At 38.9% G+C, this 19,980-nt stretch overlaps 1 protein-coding gene across 2 annotated transcripts; it reads left to right on the top strand.

Moving 5' to 3' along the window:
* Nucleotides 1-644: 644 nt before the first annotated feature.
* INTS13 (integrator complex subunit 13) lies at nucleotides 645-19,241 on the top strand. 2 transcript variants are annotated; one of them, XM_064654175.1, is made up of 18 exons: nucleotides 645-810; nucleotides 2,222-2,453; nucleotides 3,366-3,440; nucleotides 5,207-5,409; nucleotides 5,588-5,668; nucleotides 7,482-7,572; nucleotides 8,741-8,869; nucleotides 9,056-9,079; nucleotides 10,545-10,629; nucleotides 11,844-11,933; nucleotides 12,817-12,906; nucleotides 13,682-13,860; nucleotides 14,590-14,760; nucleotides 15,082-15,236; nucleotides 16,116-16,346; nucleotides 17,376-17,515; nucleotides 17,865-18,000; nucleotides 18,538-19,241. In XM_064654175.1, the coding sequence occupies exons 2-18, from the start codon at nucleotides 2,229-2,231 to the stop codon at nucleotides 18,575-18,577; spliced, it is 2,145 nt and encodes a 714-aa protein (XP_064510245.1). In that variant the 5' UTR covers nucleotides 645-810; nucleotides 2,222-2,228; the 3' UTR covers nucleotides 18,578-19,241. The 2 variants fall into 2 exon arrangements, with proteins under 2 accessions (XP_064510245.1, XP_064510246.1); XM_064654176.1 differs by lacking the exon at nucleotides 9,056-9,079 and having other exon boundaries at nucleotides 646-810.
* The last annotated feature ends 739 nt before the right edge of the window (nucleotides 19,242-19,980 follow it).

Genomic DNA, 19,980 nt, shown 5'->3' with positions numbered 1-19,980 from the left:
GAATAAAACACAGAATTCCTTCAGAGACCGAAATATAAGCAAAGTATTTCTTCGCAGACTGGATTAAAGGAGAGAATTCCCTCACAAACGGGAATAAAGCAGAGAATTCCTTCATAGACTGCAATAAAACACAGAATTCCCTCACAAACCGGAACAAAACACCCGACTCTCTCTCCACGGGGCGCGCACCGCGGTCACAGATCTCGCGAGATCTCACCCTCTCCTGCACTGGTCCCGCCCCGAGGGCTGCCCTGAGCTCTCGCGAGATCCTGGGCGCGCGCTCCGGGCGGGGCGAGGGCCCGTAGGGCGCTGGGGCCGGGATCGGGACAGGGACAAGGAGTGGGAGTAGCACGAGGAGCGGGGCCTGACGCGGCCTTGGCATGTCGGGCGAGTGACCCCCCGCCCAGCGCGGCGCGGGCGCTGTGGCCCGTGGCGGAGGCGCGGGCAGGGTGCGCCGGGCGCTCCCGCCGGCGGAGCCGCGGTGCCGGCGGCGCCGGTGGCCGCGCGGGGCCCCCGCGGGCTCCGGGGTGGGCGGAGCGGGGGGGGCTCCGGCCGCCTCTGCCACCCCCGCGGGCGCAGGGCGCGCCGGCCGGAGCCGGGCCCCGCGGGCCCCGCCGAGCCGCCCGCGCAGGGCGAGCAGGGCTCAGCCGCATGGAGGGCGCCCGGCCGGAGGCGCCCGCGCCTGGCCCCGTCTAGGGCGGCCCGCGGGGCTCGTCCCTCCTCCTCCTCCGCCGAGCGGGGCCGCGGCCGCGCCCGGGCGCGCCGAGGAGCGGGAGCGGGGCTGCTGCACCACAGGAGGAGCCGGCCCAGGTGAGGAACGCGCAGCGGACGCCGAACGCTTCACCCGCCCCCCCGCGCCTGGGTGCTGGGCTCGGGACACGGCACAAACCTCCTCCTCGTCCAACTCCCCACCAAGAGCGAGATGCGGCCCCAGTCTTGACTTGTGTGGTCCTCGTTGCTTTGGTATTTTAGGGTTTTTTTTAAATGAGCTCGTATGTGGGTTTTTTGGGGTCGTGTGTTTTGTAATTCAGCAGAATTACGTGGAAAAATAGGTTATTATGGTGGAAACTGATAGACCTCTCGGTGGTGCCCCGCGACAGTACGAGGAGCACTGGAAACACGAGAAGTTCCACCTCAGCACGAGGAGGAGCTTCTTTATGCCGAGCATGGAAGAGCTGCCCAGGAAGGGCGGGGAGTCTCCCCCTCTGGAGACATTCCAAACCCACCTGGACGCGTCCCTGTGTCACCTGCTCCAGGTGACCTTGCCTTGGACTGGATGGTTTCCAGAGGGCCCTCCCAACCCCAGCGATTCTGGGATTCCCTGAAACCATATGGAAACATCTGGGAGCTGCATACATTTGATGGGAAGTGTGTGGTTGAAGTTCAGTGCTCTGAGTAGCTAGTCTAAGACTAGTCTAAGATTAGTTTTCTTATGTAGTTTGGGTCCCTGAGCAAAGATGTCCACCCTAACACAAGGGTCTGATGTTCTTCCAGAGATAATTCTCTCAGTTGTGCTGTGGGAAAGGAAGACCCAGGCTGTGGATGTGGAACAGGAAGGTGCTCCACACTCCATTGCAGAGGGCTCAGGCTGCATAGTCGGGAAGAACACAAGGAGAGCTCCTTTAAGCCTTGCTGGATAAGAAACATTTACACTATGATTTCACACTTAGTGTATTTATTAGTGAGAAACTGAAGTACAGATGCAAATATGAGTTTAAAAATCAAGAGGGTTTAGCAAAGTAAAGGTTGAAAATCAGTTTAAAGTCTGATTATGCTACTTGAAGTTCCGTAAAGCTTAATCATAAGTTGGTTTTTCCATGTAACTTCTTTTAGGAAATAAGCTTTAAGTAGGAAGCAGTTTCTGCTTATTTTTTTTAAGTTTCTTTTAACTAGGGAAGTGGAGAGGGCAATACTGTGAGTTCTTGTTGCCTTCTCTGCAGTATAATCTTTTTTCTGCATTTTTCCTCCTGAGAAAAAATAGTTTCTTCTGGTTATAAACCTAGTATGCTAAATATGGATTAGTTAGAGTTCAAGAGGAATGTTTGTCTCCGTGTAAATAGATTTTTAAAGTGGGGATTTTTGTGTTTTTTAAAAACCCTGAACAGTTCTGTCGAAGTTATAACAGAATCATAGAATCACAGCATGGTTTGGGTTGGAAGGGACCATGGGCAGGGACAGTTTCTACAGTTTCTCCCTGATTTTGATGTCTTGTTTCTTTTAGGAAGAAAATGAAAATATTTTCTGAGTCTCATAAAACTGTTTTCGTGGTGGATCACTGCCCCTACATGGCAGAATCATGCAGGCAACACGTTGAATTCGACATGTTAGTGAAGAACAGGACACAGGGAATTATCCCTCTGGCACCCATCTCCAAGTCCCTGTGGACCTGCTCTGTGGAATCATCCATGGAGTACTGTAGAATAATGTATGATATCTTCCCTTTCAAGAAACTGGTAAGTTCTTCCAGCCTTCTTGATGGTATGAGGAATATTTTTCTTTTATATTTAAGTGTTTTAAAATCATTAAGTGTTGGTTAGATTGAAATATGAAATATAATTTATTATTTAAAATTTCTTTCTGCTGCTGTTATGCTTTACAGCACTTAAGTTGGTTTTAGTAATATATGAATCCTATAACATATTTAATTTTGGGACCTTTCATTGTCGTACTGTCACTTTATAACTTAACACAAGAGATAAAGAGGGGCTTTAGGGCAACTTAGAGATTTATTCCCTTGTAAAGCTGTAACTTTACAAAAGCTTGTGAGGTATTGCTTCAAACTGAATTTTGTTGCTAGACACACTTAGTAGCTCTTCATAAAGTTTATGGTGTCAACTTTGAAGGAATTCTTGGCTTGAGGAAGAGGTAGGATCACCCTGAAACTGCCAGTTTGGGAAAGTGGGAGTGCTTCCTGGCACACACAGCTCCCTGTTTTTCTAAATATGTTTTCCTAGGTGATGTTTTTTAAATCTTGTTGGATATTTACCTCATGATATACTGTGACAGTCCTTGGAGAATGATGTGCAGTATTGCAGTATTAGATTTTATTTTCTGACTGTTCTACTGAAAAGCTTGCATAATTATTGAAATACTTAATAATCTGCAGTTCTAATTTGGTGTAGGGATTGGTTTTATGGCTTAAAAATATAAACAGAGTAGGAAGTTGTTACTCATATTACTAAAGGGAAAACTGAACATATCAGGAGTGTGTGATTTTGGTGGTTTGTTGTGTTATTTTGAGTTTGCTTTGTCATTGCACATCTCCAGAACATCAGGAAAAGGGAGTGTAATTCATATTTGTTTGGATTTGGGGAAATAACAATATAGTATCTGTTATCTCACATGTGATTTGTTGATCCTTTCAGGTGAATTTCATTGTGAGTGATTCTGGAGCCCATGTCTTGAATTCTTGGACTCAAGAAGATCAGAACTTGCAGGAGGTATGATTTGTAGCTGGTCTCTTGTAGGCGTAGTTTAATTGTGAAATAAATAGCAACATTTCACTATGTTTAGTATGAAATAACTCTGGTTAATTAAAATGTTGGTGGATCTGGTCTGAAATTGTTGCATAACAATTTCAAGTAGCTGCCTGTGAGCCTGGATTACTCTACAGACAGCTTTACAAAATTTAGAGTCTCTCACTATAGACTTACATCACTAATTTCATATTATTTATTTTAATATGTATTTCTTCTGTAATTTGGTGCTACTTATTAAATTCCTTCTTTTTTTTTTTAACATTTGCATGGTAGGCAAATAAACCTGTAAGTGCATCATAATACACACACAGAAAATAAGCACAAACCATGAGATGCATCTGATTTTTTTCCCCAGCCAACAAGAACATCGGTTTGGGACTTAAAAAGAAACAACACAAAAAACACCCCACAAATAGACAGACAACAAACAAAAAACCCACAACAGATGAAACAAAAAACCCCAACCAACCAAAACTCCCCAAACCAAAACAGAAACAACAAAAACCCCAAAATCTAAACAAAAAATGAGGATATTATATTTTCAGGGCTCAGTCATCATCATGGCCGGGCTTCACGAACGAAGATTTGGGAAGGGCCCTACCCACATTTGTTGCAAGCGCGTTGGTGGCTAAAAAGGCCAATACGAGACAGGCACGTCCGGTTGCAAAAGGCACAGCAGAAAGACTCCTTAGATGGTATATTCTGCAAGGCAAGATTCTTTCTGTGCTGTCTTTTCTCCTCAAGGGTGATCCTGCGTGCGTTCTCAAAGGCATCAGCAGCGTTATAGATGGTGTGTCTCCAGACCTCCCGATTGGAGGCCAGAGTAGACCAGTTATGGTGATCAATATGGCCAAGGCTGAGATGTTGTTTCAGGGAGTCCTTGTATCGTCTCTTTGGGGCTCCTCTCATGCGGCAGCCGGTGGCAAGTTCACCATAAAGCAAGATCTTAGGGAGGCGGTGGTTGGTCCTTCATCCTTGAGATGTGCCCTGCCCATCGCAGCTGTGTTCTCAACAACATGGCCTCAGTGCTTGTGACAGCTGCTTGTTCTAGAACAGATGTATTGGTCACATAATCTGACCAGTGGATGTTTAGGATTGTACGGAGGCAGCGTTGATGGAAGCATTCTGGGAGACGCAGGTGGTGGCTGTAGATGACCCATGATTCAGATCCGTATAAGAGAGTAGACAGCACAATGGCTCTGTAAACACTGATCTTTGTACTTTTCTTCAGGTGTTTATTTCGCCAGACCCTTTTATGTAGCTTTCCGAAAGCACTCTATGCCTTTGCTAACCTGTTGTCTATCTCTCTGTCAATCTTGCCATCCGAGGAGATGAGGCTGCCTAGGTAATTAAACTGCTGGACTGATTGGAGCACTGATTGGCCAATGGTGATATGGGGATGATGGAAGACTTCCTGAGGTGCAGGTTGATGGAGAACTTCTGTCTTCTTTAAGCTGACTTCCAGCCCAAAGAGCTCAGCAGTGTCTGCAAAGCAGGATGTTAAACGCTGCAGAGCTGCATCCCCATCAAGGCTCAGTAACAATTAATAAATTGAATTCCAGAGGTTGATTTAGGGCTAGATGTTTCCCAGAAGGCCGCCAACATACAATGCTGGTTAATTGTCTTGTTTGTTCGTCTCCCGACAATATTAATTAGCGTGTTAAAGTGATGACATTCCAGTTGGATGGAAAGGACATTCCGGTGCTCATTTCCCTGTTTTTCACCAGCTGATGGCAGCCTTGGCAGCTGTGGGGCCCCCAAACCCCCGAGCAGACCCTGAGTGCTGCAGCATCCTGCACGGGCTGGTGGCAGCGGTGGAGGCTCTGTGCAAGATCACTGAGTACCAGCACGAGGCCCGCACCACCCTCCTGGAGAACGCGGAGCGCGTCGGGAACAGGGGCAGGATCATCTGCATCACCAACGCCAAGAGGTGCGTGGGATTGTGGCCTTCCACCCGTAGAGGGTCATCTCAGACATGAATTAGGTGCCTTCTTTGCCTTATTAGAAGTGTTGTTTATGGAGGTCTGGAAGTAGAGGAATGTTCAGTGGTGCTTTGAGCCAGGAGGTTGATGATCCGGCATTAAAAGAAATTCCCTATCTTTTTCCAGTGATAGCCACGTTCGGATGCTGGAGGATTGTGTTCAGGAGACCATCCATGAGCATAACAAGCTGGCAGCCAACTCTGACCAGTGAGTATTGCTTTTTACACAGTTACTGTTATTAGACCCGTGAGTATTGCTTTTTACACAGTTACTGTTATTATTATTATTATTGACCCGTGAGTATTGCTTTTTACACACTTTTATTATTATTCTTGTTATTGTTACTGATATTATTTTGCTTTTTACACACTTATTATCATTATTATTATCAATAGTGTTATCATCTTTATTATTGTAATAACCAATATAATCATCAATTTCTATTAATATTATCAATATTTGTTTATTATTGGTTTTCTTGTCTAAAAATATATATTTAATATATATTGATGTATTATAAATGGATAGTAATCTACATCTATTATATAATATATTCTGGGGCTTAAAATATTAAAATATACTTCTATAAATGTATTTAGGATACTTTTATATGTATATAGTAATATAATAAATATATAACAATGTAAATATATTGAAATATAATTTATATAAGTATGTTAAAATCTATTTATATAAACGTATTTATATATAATACATAAGTATGTTAAAGTATATATAAGTAATCTATAATATAAAATATATATTAATGCTGTAATATTAATAAATATGTCAAGATACTACTAAAATAAATATTATAATATTATTATTATTGCTTATTATTACTTACTGTTATTTTATTAAGAGAAGCTTAATTGAGTTTCTTTCACTCTGCACATGCCTGGCATATCCTCTCTGAAATGTGGATGTATTTTTTTAATAAAACTTACTCTAATGAGCTGTTTGAAAGAGTCTGTTAAATAGAAGGTGGTAAATCGTGATATTGTATAAACATTCTCTTTCCAGTGTCATCCTTTATCCTCATAGGACAGGTTTTCTTTAGCTTGTTACCTTCTCCATCTTGCCCTAAGAGGAGTCACGTAACAGTGCCTCGTTAAATCCTGTGTGTTTCTCAGCAGTAATTCATCTAATGCATCTTTTTCATGATAATACTGTTATTTTTACATTCATCTTTCTTTGACTCTAACAACTAACTTCTTTAAAACTAGTTTTTAATTTCTAAATCACTGTGTTGCCTTGTAAAGTGTACAGTAGCTTGAGATCCTATTCCTGGTTGCACCTCAGGCACTTGAATAGCAGGAGCAGGAGTCTCCTGTGTTTTCCTGCTGCAGTTGCAGTTTCATGGATGGATAAAGGATTTGTCCAGGGAATCAGGTTCTGAGTCCACTATAAAGACAGAAAAATGGTCTCATTCCTGTAGGTAGAGACGTGAAACAATGTCTTGATCTTTGAGCCACATTAGGATATAAGCATATATCCAATAACAACAACAACAAAACAACAATAACAATAATAATAATAGTAGTAATAGTAATAATCCTATAATTATATATACCCTATAATAATAATAATATAATAGGATAATATATATATTATATAATTATATAAAATAATATAATAATAATAATATGTATTATTTGGGTAGTTGTTTTCATGGTCATGGAATCCCCTTATTAATACCCACACTTGGAGGCACAAATCCTCTGTAGTGTCACTTTTTAGCTGGGTAAAGCCGAACAAGGTTGCACCAGTGATATGTCCAAAAAGAAATGCAGTGCTGTACCATCTGAAGAGCCACAAATGTTATGTTTTTATTTTTGTTCTGATAAAAGCTTATTTGGAAGTATTTGCCTTTGGAAATCATTAGTGTAACCTCGTTTCTACAGGATGCTTTCAGAAACAGCGTGTTGTTAATATATATTTATAATTCTGTGTTATAGAAATCAAAATGCATTCAATTTCTAGGAGATAGTAGGCTAAACAAACTGGTTTTATTTTTCAGTCTAATGCAGATTCAGAAATGTGAACTGGTGTTAATCCACACATACCCAGTTGGAGAAGACAGCCTGGTTTCAGATCGTCCTAAAAAAGAGGTGAGGAGCTAAAAAAGAGAAAACTTAACCAAATATTAACCATGTCAGACTTTGTGCAAATTATTGTTAGTTGTTCAGCAGCAAAACCACGTGTGGTGGTTGTTGGAAACCATGTACATACAAAATATTTAGTAATGAATTCATCAATTGCTCTGCATTTTACTGTGCCGTCTGTAAGAATGAAAAAAGGCACAAGAAAAAAGTCTTCTCAACACAAAAGGCATCTAGTCCTGCATATTATTTAATAAATAAAAAAGACTGTAACAGCTGCCTTCCTGACATTCTTTTCTGCAAAACTCTGCTGTAGTTGTGCTAAAAAAAAAAAAGTGAGCAGAAGAGAATAAATTGAATTCTAATTCCCTTTGTAAGGCAGTTCACTGGGTTTGGTTTTTGGGATTTTTTTTTTTTGGTTGATTGGGATTTTTGTGGGTTTTTTTTGATTATTGTTACTGGATTTGGGGGTTTTTTGGGGGGTTTGATTGGAGTTTTTGGTGTTTTTTTATTATTTTTTGTTTTGGTTTGATTTTGGGTTTCTTATTTTTTTTTATTTGATTTTTTGAGGTTTTTTTGTTGTTCTAGTTTTGGGGCTTTTGTTCGTTTTTTTTTGTTTTGATTTTGTTTGGTGTTTTTTTGTTTTGGTTTTGTTTGGTTTGTTGCCGGGTTTTGTTGTTTGGGGTTTTTTTTGTGTGGTGGTTTTTTTTTTTTGTGTTTGGTTGGGGGGTTTTTTTGTAGTTTTTTTTTTTTAAGCCCCAAACCAATGTTCTTTTTGGCTGGAGAAAAATCAGATACATCTCAAGGCTTCTGTTTATTTTCCACGTGTATATATGATGCACTGACAGTCCTTATAAAATTACTTTGCTCCTGTTACTCAGTAGTTAAAAGAAAAACTCTTCCTATTAACAATTAATGACCCAGATTTTTTTAGCACTCTTGAATTTTTTTCTATCATTTGTAGTAATTGCAATTGTAGCAAGTGGCATAACCTTCAGATTCTGAATTAGATATAATTTGTGCTTCTTCCTTGTTGTTTCCCTTGCTGTGGGTTTTTTGGATGGTAGTTTTTCCCCCTTAAACTTAGCAGCGTAAATACTTATTTTATGAATTTTGAATTAACTGTTCCATGATATTAGAGCCTAATCCATGAATTCCATGTGTTCCTTTGTTTCAGCTCTCACCTGTCCTCACCAGTGAAGTGCACAGTGTCCGTGCAGGGAGGCATTTGGCCACAAAGTTGAATCTTTTAGTGCAACAACACTTTGATTTGGCTTCAACCACCATCACAAACATCCCCATGAAGGTAATATTGTGTCTACAGCTTTGTGTGAACTTGCTGCATCACTTCTAAATCTGTTTGAAAACTTTTTGATGTTTATTTTAATTGATTTTTTACATTGTTTTTCTCTCCATATCATATTTTCTTTTTTTTTTTTTTTTTTTTTTTTTTTTTTTTTTTATTTTTCTTTTTTTTTTTTTATTTTATTAGCCCACATTCAATGTCTGTGACCAGGTTAGTAAAAATCAAGAAGGGGGAAATAAAAAAAAAGTAAAGAAGGATCACAGAACAAAAAAGTTGTATTGCTGAATCTCAATTTTTGATGTAGCAATACAAGTGTTATTTCAGTTCTGTTTGCATTACTTTATATAAATATATAATCTTATTTATCTCAGATTAATTTGTCTGTGATTCTTTTCTCTTTTTCTAGTTGTGTTTAGATATTCTTGACCCTTGTGCATTATAGTGGCATAGTGAGTCTCTTTTTCCTCTGTTTCATTACCATGCCCACCCAACATAAAGGTGTTTGTAACTGAGAGCTGGGTTTTGACTAAGGGTTTCCCAGTAGGTTTTCTAGTTTGAAGATCCATGAACAAGAAACTGGGACAGGATATTGCTGGTTAAGAAACGTATTCAATTAAATCTTGTGGTAGAAGTTGTTTATGTCCCTGTTTTAATATATTTTGCAACTGAGAATGTCAAGGATTAAGTTTACAGTCATTTTCTGATCAGGCAGCAAGAGAAATTTGAAACAGAAGTGTCAGTATTCAAACAAACAAAAAGGGCAGGGGCAGGTTACTTCCATGATTTAAAAAATCCATTGCCATCTGATACAGTCAATCAGCAATTGCATCTTTGAAAACTAGCAGTATTGTATGGATTTTACAAGTTAAAAGATGATATTAAAATTATTTTCACAGCTTTAATGAAACTTTGAGCATGGGTCGTGGCATCAATGTGACTTAAGTTTGCAAATACCTTGTCTGAAACTTTCTGACCTGTGTGCTGCTGTTATGCCTCTCCCTTCTGCCTTTGTCCTTATAGTGATAGACTGTGTTGGGTTTTCTGTGGTTTTTTTCTCTCTTTTTTTTTTTTAATTTTTGTTTTTAAACTTGGAATAAATTACCAAACTTACTGTTCTGTTTTTGCTAGTTCTCTGTGGCTGTCTAAAGATGCAGTGTCCTCTTTGCAGAACGGCATTGTAAAATTATCAAAGTGTAAAGAGGTGCACTCTTAGATCTTCTAAGTGGAAGGAAATGATAGTAAGTTCAAAGTGTGGTTTTTGGATTGGATTCTTAAGATGTTTAACTATGAAAAGTAATTGTCACTGCCCTGCAGCGACCATTTGTTGCTCAGACAGTTGTAACTGCTGGTGGTATCCAACATATTGTAGTTTTCCTTCCCTGATTTAAATAAAGCCTAATTTTTATCTCTTTTACACTATGCAACTTGTCATGAAACCTGTAAAAAGAGGAAGAGGGTTCCAAAAAAAAAAAAAGAAAAAGCAGGTGGCTGCACCTTTAAACAGCTCAGAGAGCAGTTTCCTCAGCGTTGCAATCCCATTGTTGTCTGAGGCACGTTGGAGACTTTTTTTGTTTCTTTCTGGAGTGAAAGGTAAATGTAGAATGATTCATTTCTGAAAATGGTGGCCTTTAGCCAAAGTAATTATATTCCTTCTTTCTGCCTTTCTGTTTTAAAGGAAGAACAACATGCTAATACATCAGCCAACTATGATGTGGAGCTGCTTCATCACAAAGAGGCACATGTTGACTTCTTAAAGAGTGGTGAGTAGAAATAGGCCTCCAAAGGTGGCTTTGGATCAGCTAGCTGGAATTATTCACAAAGAAAGGTTGTGAGCTTCAAATTCATGGAAATTTCAGGCTAGAGGAGCAGATTCTTCAGTTCCTTGCAACCCAAAAAACTTCCCTTGTAATGATGGCATTGGAGTTTTACTCATAATTAGCGTGTTTTAATACAGTAATAAGGATATGGCAGTGAAAAAACAGGTCACTTTCACATATGTTCAGGATATTTCTGTGACATTTGAAATACCTCCTATTTTCTTTCTGAATTTGGAATTATTACCCAGTGTTCCTCTGCAGTGAGTTTTTAATAACTCAAGGTTAGAAAAACATGACACTAAACCTTATGCAAAATTATTTTGTAGAGGAAACAGTACTTGATATAAAATTTTGTTAATAAATCAGATTAGAACTTCTGTATTAGTGGAATTAAAAGTCCTATGGTCCATAAATAGCCATTTTGGGAGAGCTAGTGCCTTTTTTCCTCGTGAGGGGATTACCATTACTTTGAGGAAAAGGAAGGAACTCCTCTGTCATCTGTCCCCCATATTTTAGTAGAGTGTAGGATTAAAGACTGATGGAAAAGAATATAGTGTCACAGGAATGAATTGGGACTCACCTGAATTTGTATTAAGATGTCGAAAGCTTAAAGTTTTATTGGAAGGGCTCAGAAGTAGTTTTATAATAACTTTTGCAGATTAATAAGCACATCAAACTAATCTTTCATGTGTAAATGTCTGATATGAAACAAAACTTACTTGTAAGATTAGACTCTACCCTGCCCACTTTGTTGCTGGCCCAACCCAGCGGTGTTGCCTGGTGATATCTGTGTTTTTCCTTCCAAATATTGTGGATTTGGGCATCTTCAGGGACTGTGTAATTCTGAAACTTCATGCAGAACTCAGTTAATTCTTTCCTGAGACAATATGAGCTAAAGATCATAAAGACTCTTAAAGCTCACTAGAAGAAATGTAGTTTAATGTAAAAGAGTATTGATAATATCTGGTTTAAGGCCCTCAGCTGGCTTTTGCAGGACCAGTTACCAGTGAGACCTTGTATGAAGGGATTTTAATAATAAAACGTCTGGTCAGTATATGCTCATGTTATATGTATTTTATACCTTAAAAGTTCAGAGTTGTTTTGCTGTAGTAAAGAAAATGTGGTTGATCACCCCCTTTTTCTGTCTTTCTCTGCAGGTGATAATCATGTGGGTGGCAATAGCAGAGAAGGCACTTTTAAGGAAACTGTTACATTGAAATGGTGCACCCCTCGGACAAACAGTGTGGGTAGGTAGCATGGAACCTTCCAGAGCTGGTTTTGAGCTGGTGTTGAGCACTGTCCCCTCTGTGCACTGCTGAGAACCTGCACAAGAAGGGGATTTGCTCCTTGCTTTTACCTCTGGCTCTATAAGCTCTGAGTACACCCTGCTTTACTAATGGTTGTACTCGTTTGGGTATGAGGTGAGAGAGGTGCAATGCTTGTATTGCTTTGATTTTTAATTTGCTCTGAAGTATCATGAAATTGTTCCTTAACTAAAATTATTTGCCCCTCCCACAGGGCCTCATCAGTTCCACAGTGGTTTTTTATCATAGTGGCTTTGAGATGTTGAATTCTTTTCAGTTTTAATTATTGTTTTGGGGGTGTGGGATCAGAGTACTGTCTTTACTATAAAAGGTTTATAAGGAAATTAAATGTATCCAATGCTACTATCAGTAGACTAGTCCCTCTGTATTACTTTCTGAGTAAGGGAGAGATCTCTACCCAAGTCTGAGTACAGGAGGGAAAGGGAATTCCTGAGGTAACACAGGAATCCCCTGGAGACTATTAGCAATAAATGTTGACTCACTGAGCCAGTAAGTCAAAAATACAGATAAGAGAAATACAGACTATACATTGAAATATTTCAAGAGATAAAGAGCTGGGGTTCTTGTTGGAAGCAGGGCTTGGGAATGTCTTGGGGTCTCAGAGCTGAGGGGGGTTGGGAATCCTCCCAGTGAACCGTTGCAAGGAGATAGTGAAGGGAGTAGGCTTTGAGATTGAGAGGCATCCAGAGCTTTTAGTTCTGCTGGTTGTGAACTAACTTCCTCCTCTTCCTTCCTTTTATTTTGTGGATTGTTTTTCCTGTCTGTTGAATTGCACTCAACCTCTCTGCTCATTTCTGTTTTTCAGAGCTGCACTATTGCACTGGAGCATACAGAATTTCACCAGTAGATGTAAATAGCAGACCTTCTTCATGCCTTACAAACTTCCTCCTCAATGGTAAATTTGTGTGCTTGGCTAATTATTTAATGTTTTAATTTTCAATACTGCAATTAGAGTACTTAGCACATTTTGGGTTGTGTATCACTAAATGTCTACATACTGTAAAAATACCAAGTTTATTGTAACATGTCCTATAAATAAGAGAAGAAAGTTGTTAAATGTCCTCAAAGGTGAATGGAATTGTTTTGAAACTTCAAGATGGGAGAAAAGATGTAAAGAAGGAACAAGTATTAAAATCAATGTTTGTATGTTTGCAAGCAAACTTGCATTACAAACATCCTTTCAAAGGAATATTTTCTTCAGTCAAGTCATTTGAATGTCTAAATGTGCAGTGGTTTCATTAAAAAGTATTTTCATGCATTTTTCTCTAAAGATTCTATACTGAAAAAGTACTTTTGATTAATAAAAATTGTTAGAACCAAAATTAATAGCATATTTCAGATATTTTTGCTATTTTTACTCCCTCATAACAAGCAACTTATTTGAAGAATGCACCCTTTTATGCATAGTTTGTTTTACTGGAAACATGGCAAAGGAAGTTTTATTCCTCTGTCTCCAAGAAACTACATCCATTTCAAGCACTAAGAACAGGTATCAACTGATGCCTTTACACTCAAGTGGTTATTTTATTACTTCTTGGAAGTTGGTACTTCTTGGAAGTTGGTTTTAATGAGGATGTTTCTGCAGTAAAGCTGTTTCATATTTATTTATGTAGTTTTAATTAAAAATTGCAGCAGGCAGTAACTAATAAAACTGATCCCATTCCCAACAGGTCGTTCAGTTTTGTTGGAACAGCCACGCAAGTCTGGCTCCAAAGTCATAAGTCACATGCTCAGCAGCCATGGAGGGGAAATATTTTTGCATGTTTTAAGTAGCTCCAGGTCAATTCTAGAGGATCCCCCATCAATTAGCGAAGGGTGTGGTGGAAGAGTCACTGACTACAGGATTACAGTAAGATCCTTTAGGTTTTTTTTTCTTCTGAACTGTTGCTCCTCTTCTACATCACAGTAGATGTGTGAAGGAAGTGTTGGTGCATTTTCTGGAGAGCTGGAGTGGATTACATGGCCAAACTTTCTTTGTACTAGTATTTAATACAAAATAGTACATCTGCTTGTTCTGCTTCATAAAATGCTTGCTGTGTCAAAGAAGTACTTGCCTCCTTATTCACTATGAGTGTTTAAATTTGTTCTGGGTCTAGAGTAACATTTTTCTTGGTAAGTTTTTTCTGTGGGTGGGATACACATAAGACTATCTCCCAGTTATTGTCAGAAGGATAGATTGCACAGGAATGGTTTGTACAATAAATAGAAAAGATGAAGTTGTCAGCTTTGAACCCTGGTATGGAGCAGACAATCAGCTGGCATTAATTTTGCATTTCCTTTATTTTTTTCAACATATCCTTTGTATCTCTTGTAAACCAACAGAATGGCCTCTGGAAAAATATGGTATAACTCTTACCATACATGAAATACCTTGCAGATCCAGAAGGCCTCCTCCTGGATTTTTAACCCACATTTCTATACCACTATTTTTATGTTCACCACGTGAAAGCTGGAAAAGGGCTCAGGTTGGCAGGGCCAGGGAGAGCAGAGGGGGTGGTGCAGGTTAGTGATAAGCCCATTCAGTGAAAGTTGCTGTGTTAGAGAAATGCCTAATTGTATCTTGTTTGGTTATCATTAGGATTTTGGTGAATTTATGAGGGAAAACCGATTAACTCCTTTTCTAGAGCCCAGATATAAGATCGATGGAAGTCTTGAAATTCCATTGGAACGTGCAAAAGATCAGTTAGAGAAACACACTCGTTACTGGCCTATGATTATTTCTCAGACCACCATCTTCAACATGCAAGCTGTAAGTAATCTTTTGTTCTCTTCTAGATTAAGTTTCACCTTGCCACTTGATGAATTATTAACTCTGTTGTTATGATAAATCACCACAAAATCAGTTTATTTTCACTGATGTACTCTGTATTTAATGCAGTAGATTATTGGGATGCCATCTAATTGGGGTGGAATTTTTGAGCTGGGTAAAGAAAACACACATCTGTTTATACCTGCTCAGAGTTATTGCTAAATTTAGGATAAGAGGGTGGGATTTTGTTGTGTGTTCCGTGGTTCCATTGCCTTTCATTTACACACAGATTGTCTCATTGGCTTCTCTTTTGTCTTGCAGGTGGTGCCATTGGCCAGTGTGATTGTAAAGGAGGCAATGACTGATGAGGATGTTCTGAACTGTCAAAAAACAATTTACAATTTGGTCGACATGGAGAGGAAAAATGATCCACTGCCCATTTCAACTGTTGGTACCAGAGGAAAGGGGCCAAAAAGGTGACATGCATCTCTCTCTTTGTTCATGCTGGACTTCTGTCAGAAATACTTTAATGTTTTCATACCAAATTTTCAGAATATAGCCAGAAATAATATATAGTAAACTTAAATGTTGTATGTGCTGTGAATCCTTTGCCTGTCTCATTGAAGGGCTGTCACAGTACTGTATGTTAGGGAAAAGAACTCCATCAATTTATTACCCAAGAATTTTAAGTGCGCTAAAAAATATGAATGCAGAGATAGTCATTGTGATTGATACAAGTTGGACAGTCAAAGTGGAATCATTTCCAATTAATAAAAAGGAAAACTTAAGCATGTTATAAATGAACGATGCTTTCAAATTGGGATATATTAGAATAGTCAAATCCTTTTGAAACAGTTACTTAAAATATGGGATGCTTCTTTAAAACAAGTATAGAATATCCTGATATCTCAGTCATTGTGATGTGTGTGTTGTGTTTCCAAGAACTGGCTGAAAAGACATTAAGATACAGATTTGCCCACAGGACTGGAAGTCATTTACAGTAGTGTGGTGCAATTCCTTCTTATTTCTTAATCCACAGAATTTAGTAATAATTTGCATGTCAGTACATGACATTACATAGTTAGCAAGTGCCTTTTGGCAGTGAGAGCTTGTGAAAAATGTGATGTGTCAGTGGACATAAGTCATTTCAATTTAAACTTGGTTCTGGGTGTTAATTGGGAAATGTGGAATGCAGTGTACAGGTGGACAGACCTCCAGTACAGGAGGACAGGGAATCTATTCGGAGTTATTTTTGATTTTGGAGGTTCTTTCTTTGTTTCTTAAGGTCTACTTTTTATTTAGTGGTTTAGTGATTCATGAAATCCTGACTGTTTCTTTTTCCTGGCCTTTCTCAGGGATGAGCAATACCGGATCATGTGGAATGAGCTGGAGACCCTGGTTCGAGCACACATAAACAACTCTGACAAGCACCAGCGGGTCCTGGAGTGCCTGATGGCCTGCAGGAGCAAACCCCCTGAGGAAGAGGAGCGCAAGAAACGGGGCAGGAAGAGGGAAGACAAGGAGGACAAGTCAGAGAAGTTGGGCAAAGACTATGAGTCAGATAAACCATGGCAAGAATCAGAGAGGTGCGTTTTCCAAAGTGAAATAAAATTGAAACATAATAATTCTTGTTGTTTTGGATCAGTAAATATTAGCAGGCTTGGGAAATGGGCATCTTATTACAGCGCCTGCTTAGTGGACTTCTCGAATTCCCGTTTTTACAAGCAGTGTGGTTCTTGGGCCAGTTGTTGCCCACTTTGCAGGGACTTTTAGCTTGAGAGGTCGCTGCTCTTGGGTTTTATTGTAACCATATCACCTATTAGACATTAAACTGCTTTATAGAAATACAGAGCATGGCTTAAAACTCAGACAGTTATCTTCTTTTAAGCTCTAGATAGTTTAGTGTTTAGGTAGATCAACAATTTGGATTGATTTGGCTCTTCAGTTGAACGTCAGGATTAATGTCCACGTACCTACTATCTCTAATTCATGTTGCTGTTTGAGCTTGTCTGAGTGTTAAGGATCTATCAGTCTGTTCTGGTTTTCTTCTTTCAAACTATTCTAAAGAGATCAAAAAGCTTAATTTGCATGTGTTTTGTGCATGCTGTGATCATTTCAGATAGGAGGACCTTTTCACCTTTATTGTCACTATGGCTGTGACCCTTCATGCCTTTCTGTGCTTGATCAAATCCATTCCTACAACTGCTTTTAGTTTCAAATGTGGAACAAAAATGGGGACTAGGATAAAAGGGGTTTGCTATAGAATGGGTCTGAATTCACCTGGAAAAGGTAATAGGAAATTGTTTGGTGGTTTTGTATGTTCATTGTTACTTGGTCTTTCCTTCAGAATTCAGACTGATCAACTGTCTCAACAACTACAGTATAAATACTGCTGACTAACTGAAGTGAAATTTTATTTTAAGATCCTTCCCTTTACAAAAGGCTTTATCCAGAAGATTATTTGGCTAGTCTTCCCTATTGTTTTTCACCCATTCCAAGGGGTCAAAGGAAATTTTGTTATGGTATGGATTCTGAACTATTTTGTGAAGTACAGAATGGTATTAAGAATTATGTTCTGCTATTTTTCTTCACTCTTCTCCTTCCCTCTCCAAAAGGTTAAAAGGTCTTTTGGATCGGGAGAAAGAAGAACTGGCAGAAGCTGAGGTTATCAAAGATTCCCCTGATTCTCCTGAGCCCCCCAACAAAAAGCCTCTTATTACAATGGATGAAATGCCCACAGTTGAAAAGGCAAAAGGTAAACCAGAAGAACTGCAGCATTTATTATTATTTCTTTTAAAGATAGATGTTATTGCATCACTCTGTATTTTCTAAAGGAGTGAGGTGAATCGTTTTTGAGTTGAAGTCAGTGAAGATAATTTTTGATGTTGAGATTCTGCATTTAAAGAAGAGTCCTCCTCATGTGGAACAACTCCTCAGTTGTTATCACTTTGCATATTTTGTGTTTATTCAGCCTCTTTTATAAGACTGTTTAATATTAGTGGTTTTGACATGTACTACCATAGTCTGTAATTCTTTTAAGCCATTATAATGGTTTAAGAATTCATAAATTAAATCACTTAGACTCTTTTTACTTGAAATTTTAGGGCCAATGTCCTTGCTGTCCTTATGGAGCAACAGAATTAACACTGCCAACTCTAGGAAACACCAGGAATTTATTGGTCGTTTGAACTCTGTCAACAACAAAGCTGAGCTGTATCAACATCTGAAAGAGGAAAACGGGTTTGTATCAGTAAATAAAGCACTATAGCTGGTGTCAGTGTGGAGGAACACTTCAGTTTACAGCATTAGAGACTGTTCTTCTGAGGATTAAAATGTATAAATACATTTCTTTGCCTTTAGTGTTGATGGAGAGCTACAAAACAACCTCCTCTTTAGTCACTAAGGTGATGGTAGTCAAGGGTCAGTGTGAGAGGGGTGAAAAGGGGTGAAGTCCTTGAAACAAATTGCCAAGGGTCAAGTTTTCCAAATGGATTCCCTAGTCACATGAATATTCTCCAGACATAGGAATATTTTGTCTTTTGGTGAGGTTGATAGTGGATAGCTTTTCATAGTTGTTGCTGGAATGTTCCTGTGCAGAAACCTCTCTGATGATGCTCAGAGAAGTAGGAGGAGGAGATAAGATAGTTGGGGCAGGGGAAGACAGGATGGTCAGTGATGGAAAAACTAGTTATGAAAGTCTTTAAGTCTGATAGTTTTTTTCTGAAGCTGTTTATCACATTTCCAATAACAAGCCTCACCACTTGTTTTGCATTTCAGAATGGAAACGACAGAAAATGGAAAAGCGGGCCGGCAGTGATGGCTCATTCTGTTCCTTTGGACAAAACTTGGCCAAATCCTAGAAATATTTAATGCTGGAATTGCTCTTGGTACTGTTTCAATACAATTGTATAGCTCTGGTTGGATTGGTTTTTACATTTTTTCTATTCCTATTTTTGCTATGAAATACGAAATCTGCATATCACGTGAAACGAGCTGTGTGCAAACAGGAGCTGTCCTGAAGCATTCCCAGTTGTGCTTTGGGATGAAGAAAACCCCTGCTCCCATGGACTAAATCAAGTAATCCAAAATGTTAGTTAGCTTAAAGTCCTTTCCCAGAAGTACTGGTTAATATTTCCAAATCAGTGATGGTTTAAAAAAAATATTCGAGTAATTTGTAATAAGCTGATAACATTGTTAATTTTGGTTCATGAAAACTTTTATTTATATGAAACTTCCTCAGGAGTCCAGAATTATGGAAAAGACCTCACACTGAGTTACTGAGCTGAGAAAATGCCAGTCTTGGTTTGCAATTAAGGGGTGGGAGGGTGAGGGGTTTTACAGATAAAAACTGTTGGTTTTAAAAACTGTTGACTTTTAAAAATTGAATGGAAATGGTCTTTAGAAAGCAAGGCCTTTCAGGTTGTTGTGTTGGAGTTAAGGCTTTGTAAGCAGAAGTAAAATAAATTTTTTGCTAATAATTATTTTTCTGATGGAGTGTGCTCTCTAAGACACTGGTGGTTGTAGGTCTGAGCTCTTTGAAGAGACTTAGTCTGAATATTAATGGCTGTGCAATAACAAAGTAGATGATCTATCTTCAGTTTCTTTGAGTAGAGCCTCTTTTTCTCTTACTGGAGAGTAAAATTCTCAGCTGGGAAAACTTCCTGTGATCTAATCCTTTCTGAGCTCTCCAAGTGTCTCAGCCTTCCTCTCATCTGCATCTGGCTCCTGTAAGCAACTGAAGCTCTCACAGATACGCTATATCACAGTTTAAGTTGATTTAAGGCCCATCTTTGTGAGTTTCTCTGAAACTAAATCAATATATTTGTATTTTTTTACCTGAAACTTTAATGATGCATAGACCTGAACACAAATATCATGCAACTGTTCTTTGCTTACATCAGTAGCTGAGTCCTTTGTTCAGCTGTTCTTGACTAATTTCAAGGTGATTATTTAGCCTCTGTGATGCAGACGTGTTTTCTGCTGAATGATTTCTGGACCATTTTTTCAGAGTGATGAAATAGTACTTGCATGGTAGTACTTTTGGTCACATTCTAAAGCTTACGTAGCTTTTACAGAAGCATTGTGTCATTTTTGGAGATCCTGGTCTGAAGACTTTTATTCCTTTGATTTTCACTACTTTATTGAAAATAGGATGTGCTGGACCACCACATCTCTTTATATCCAGTGTCAAATGTTTTGATGGAGAAAACTGCCATGGAA

Source organism: Pseudopipra pipra, chromosome 5 (genome assembly GCF_036250125.1).
Source record: "Pseudopipra pipra isolate bDixPip1 chromosome 5, bDixPip1.hap1, whole genome shotgun sequence".
NCBI classification, from domain to species: domain Eukaryota; kingdom Metazoa; phylum Chordata; class Aves; order Passeriformes; family Pipridae; genus Pseudopipra; species Pseudopipra pipra.
The sequence above is the reverse complement of the archived record's forward strand: the minus strand, read 5'-3'. Positions and strand labels throughout refer to the sequence as shown.

Excerpts from the sequence above, each read along its gene's own strand:
- INTS13 (XM_064654175.1), top strand. The coding sequence starts at position 2,229 with ATGAAAATATTTTCTGAGTCTCATAAAACTGTTTTCGTGGTGGATCAC. Across the intron at positions 5,669-7,481 it reads CTGGCAGCCAACTCTGACCA|TCTAATGCAGATTCAGAAAT; the intron begins GTGAGTATTGCT and ends TTTATTTTTCAG. Across the intron at positions 11,934-12,816 it reads CCCTCGGACAAACAGTGTGG|AGCTGCACTATTGCACTGGA; the intron begins GTAGGTAGCATG and ends TCTGTTTTTCAG.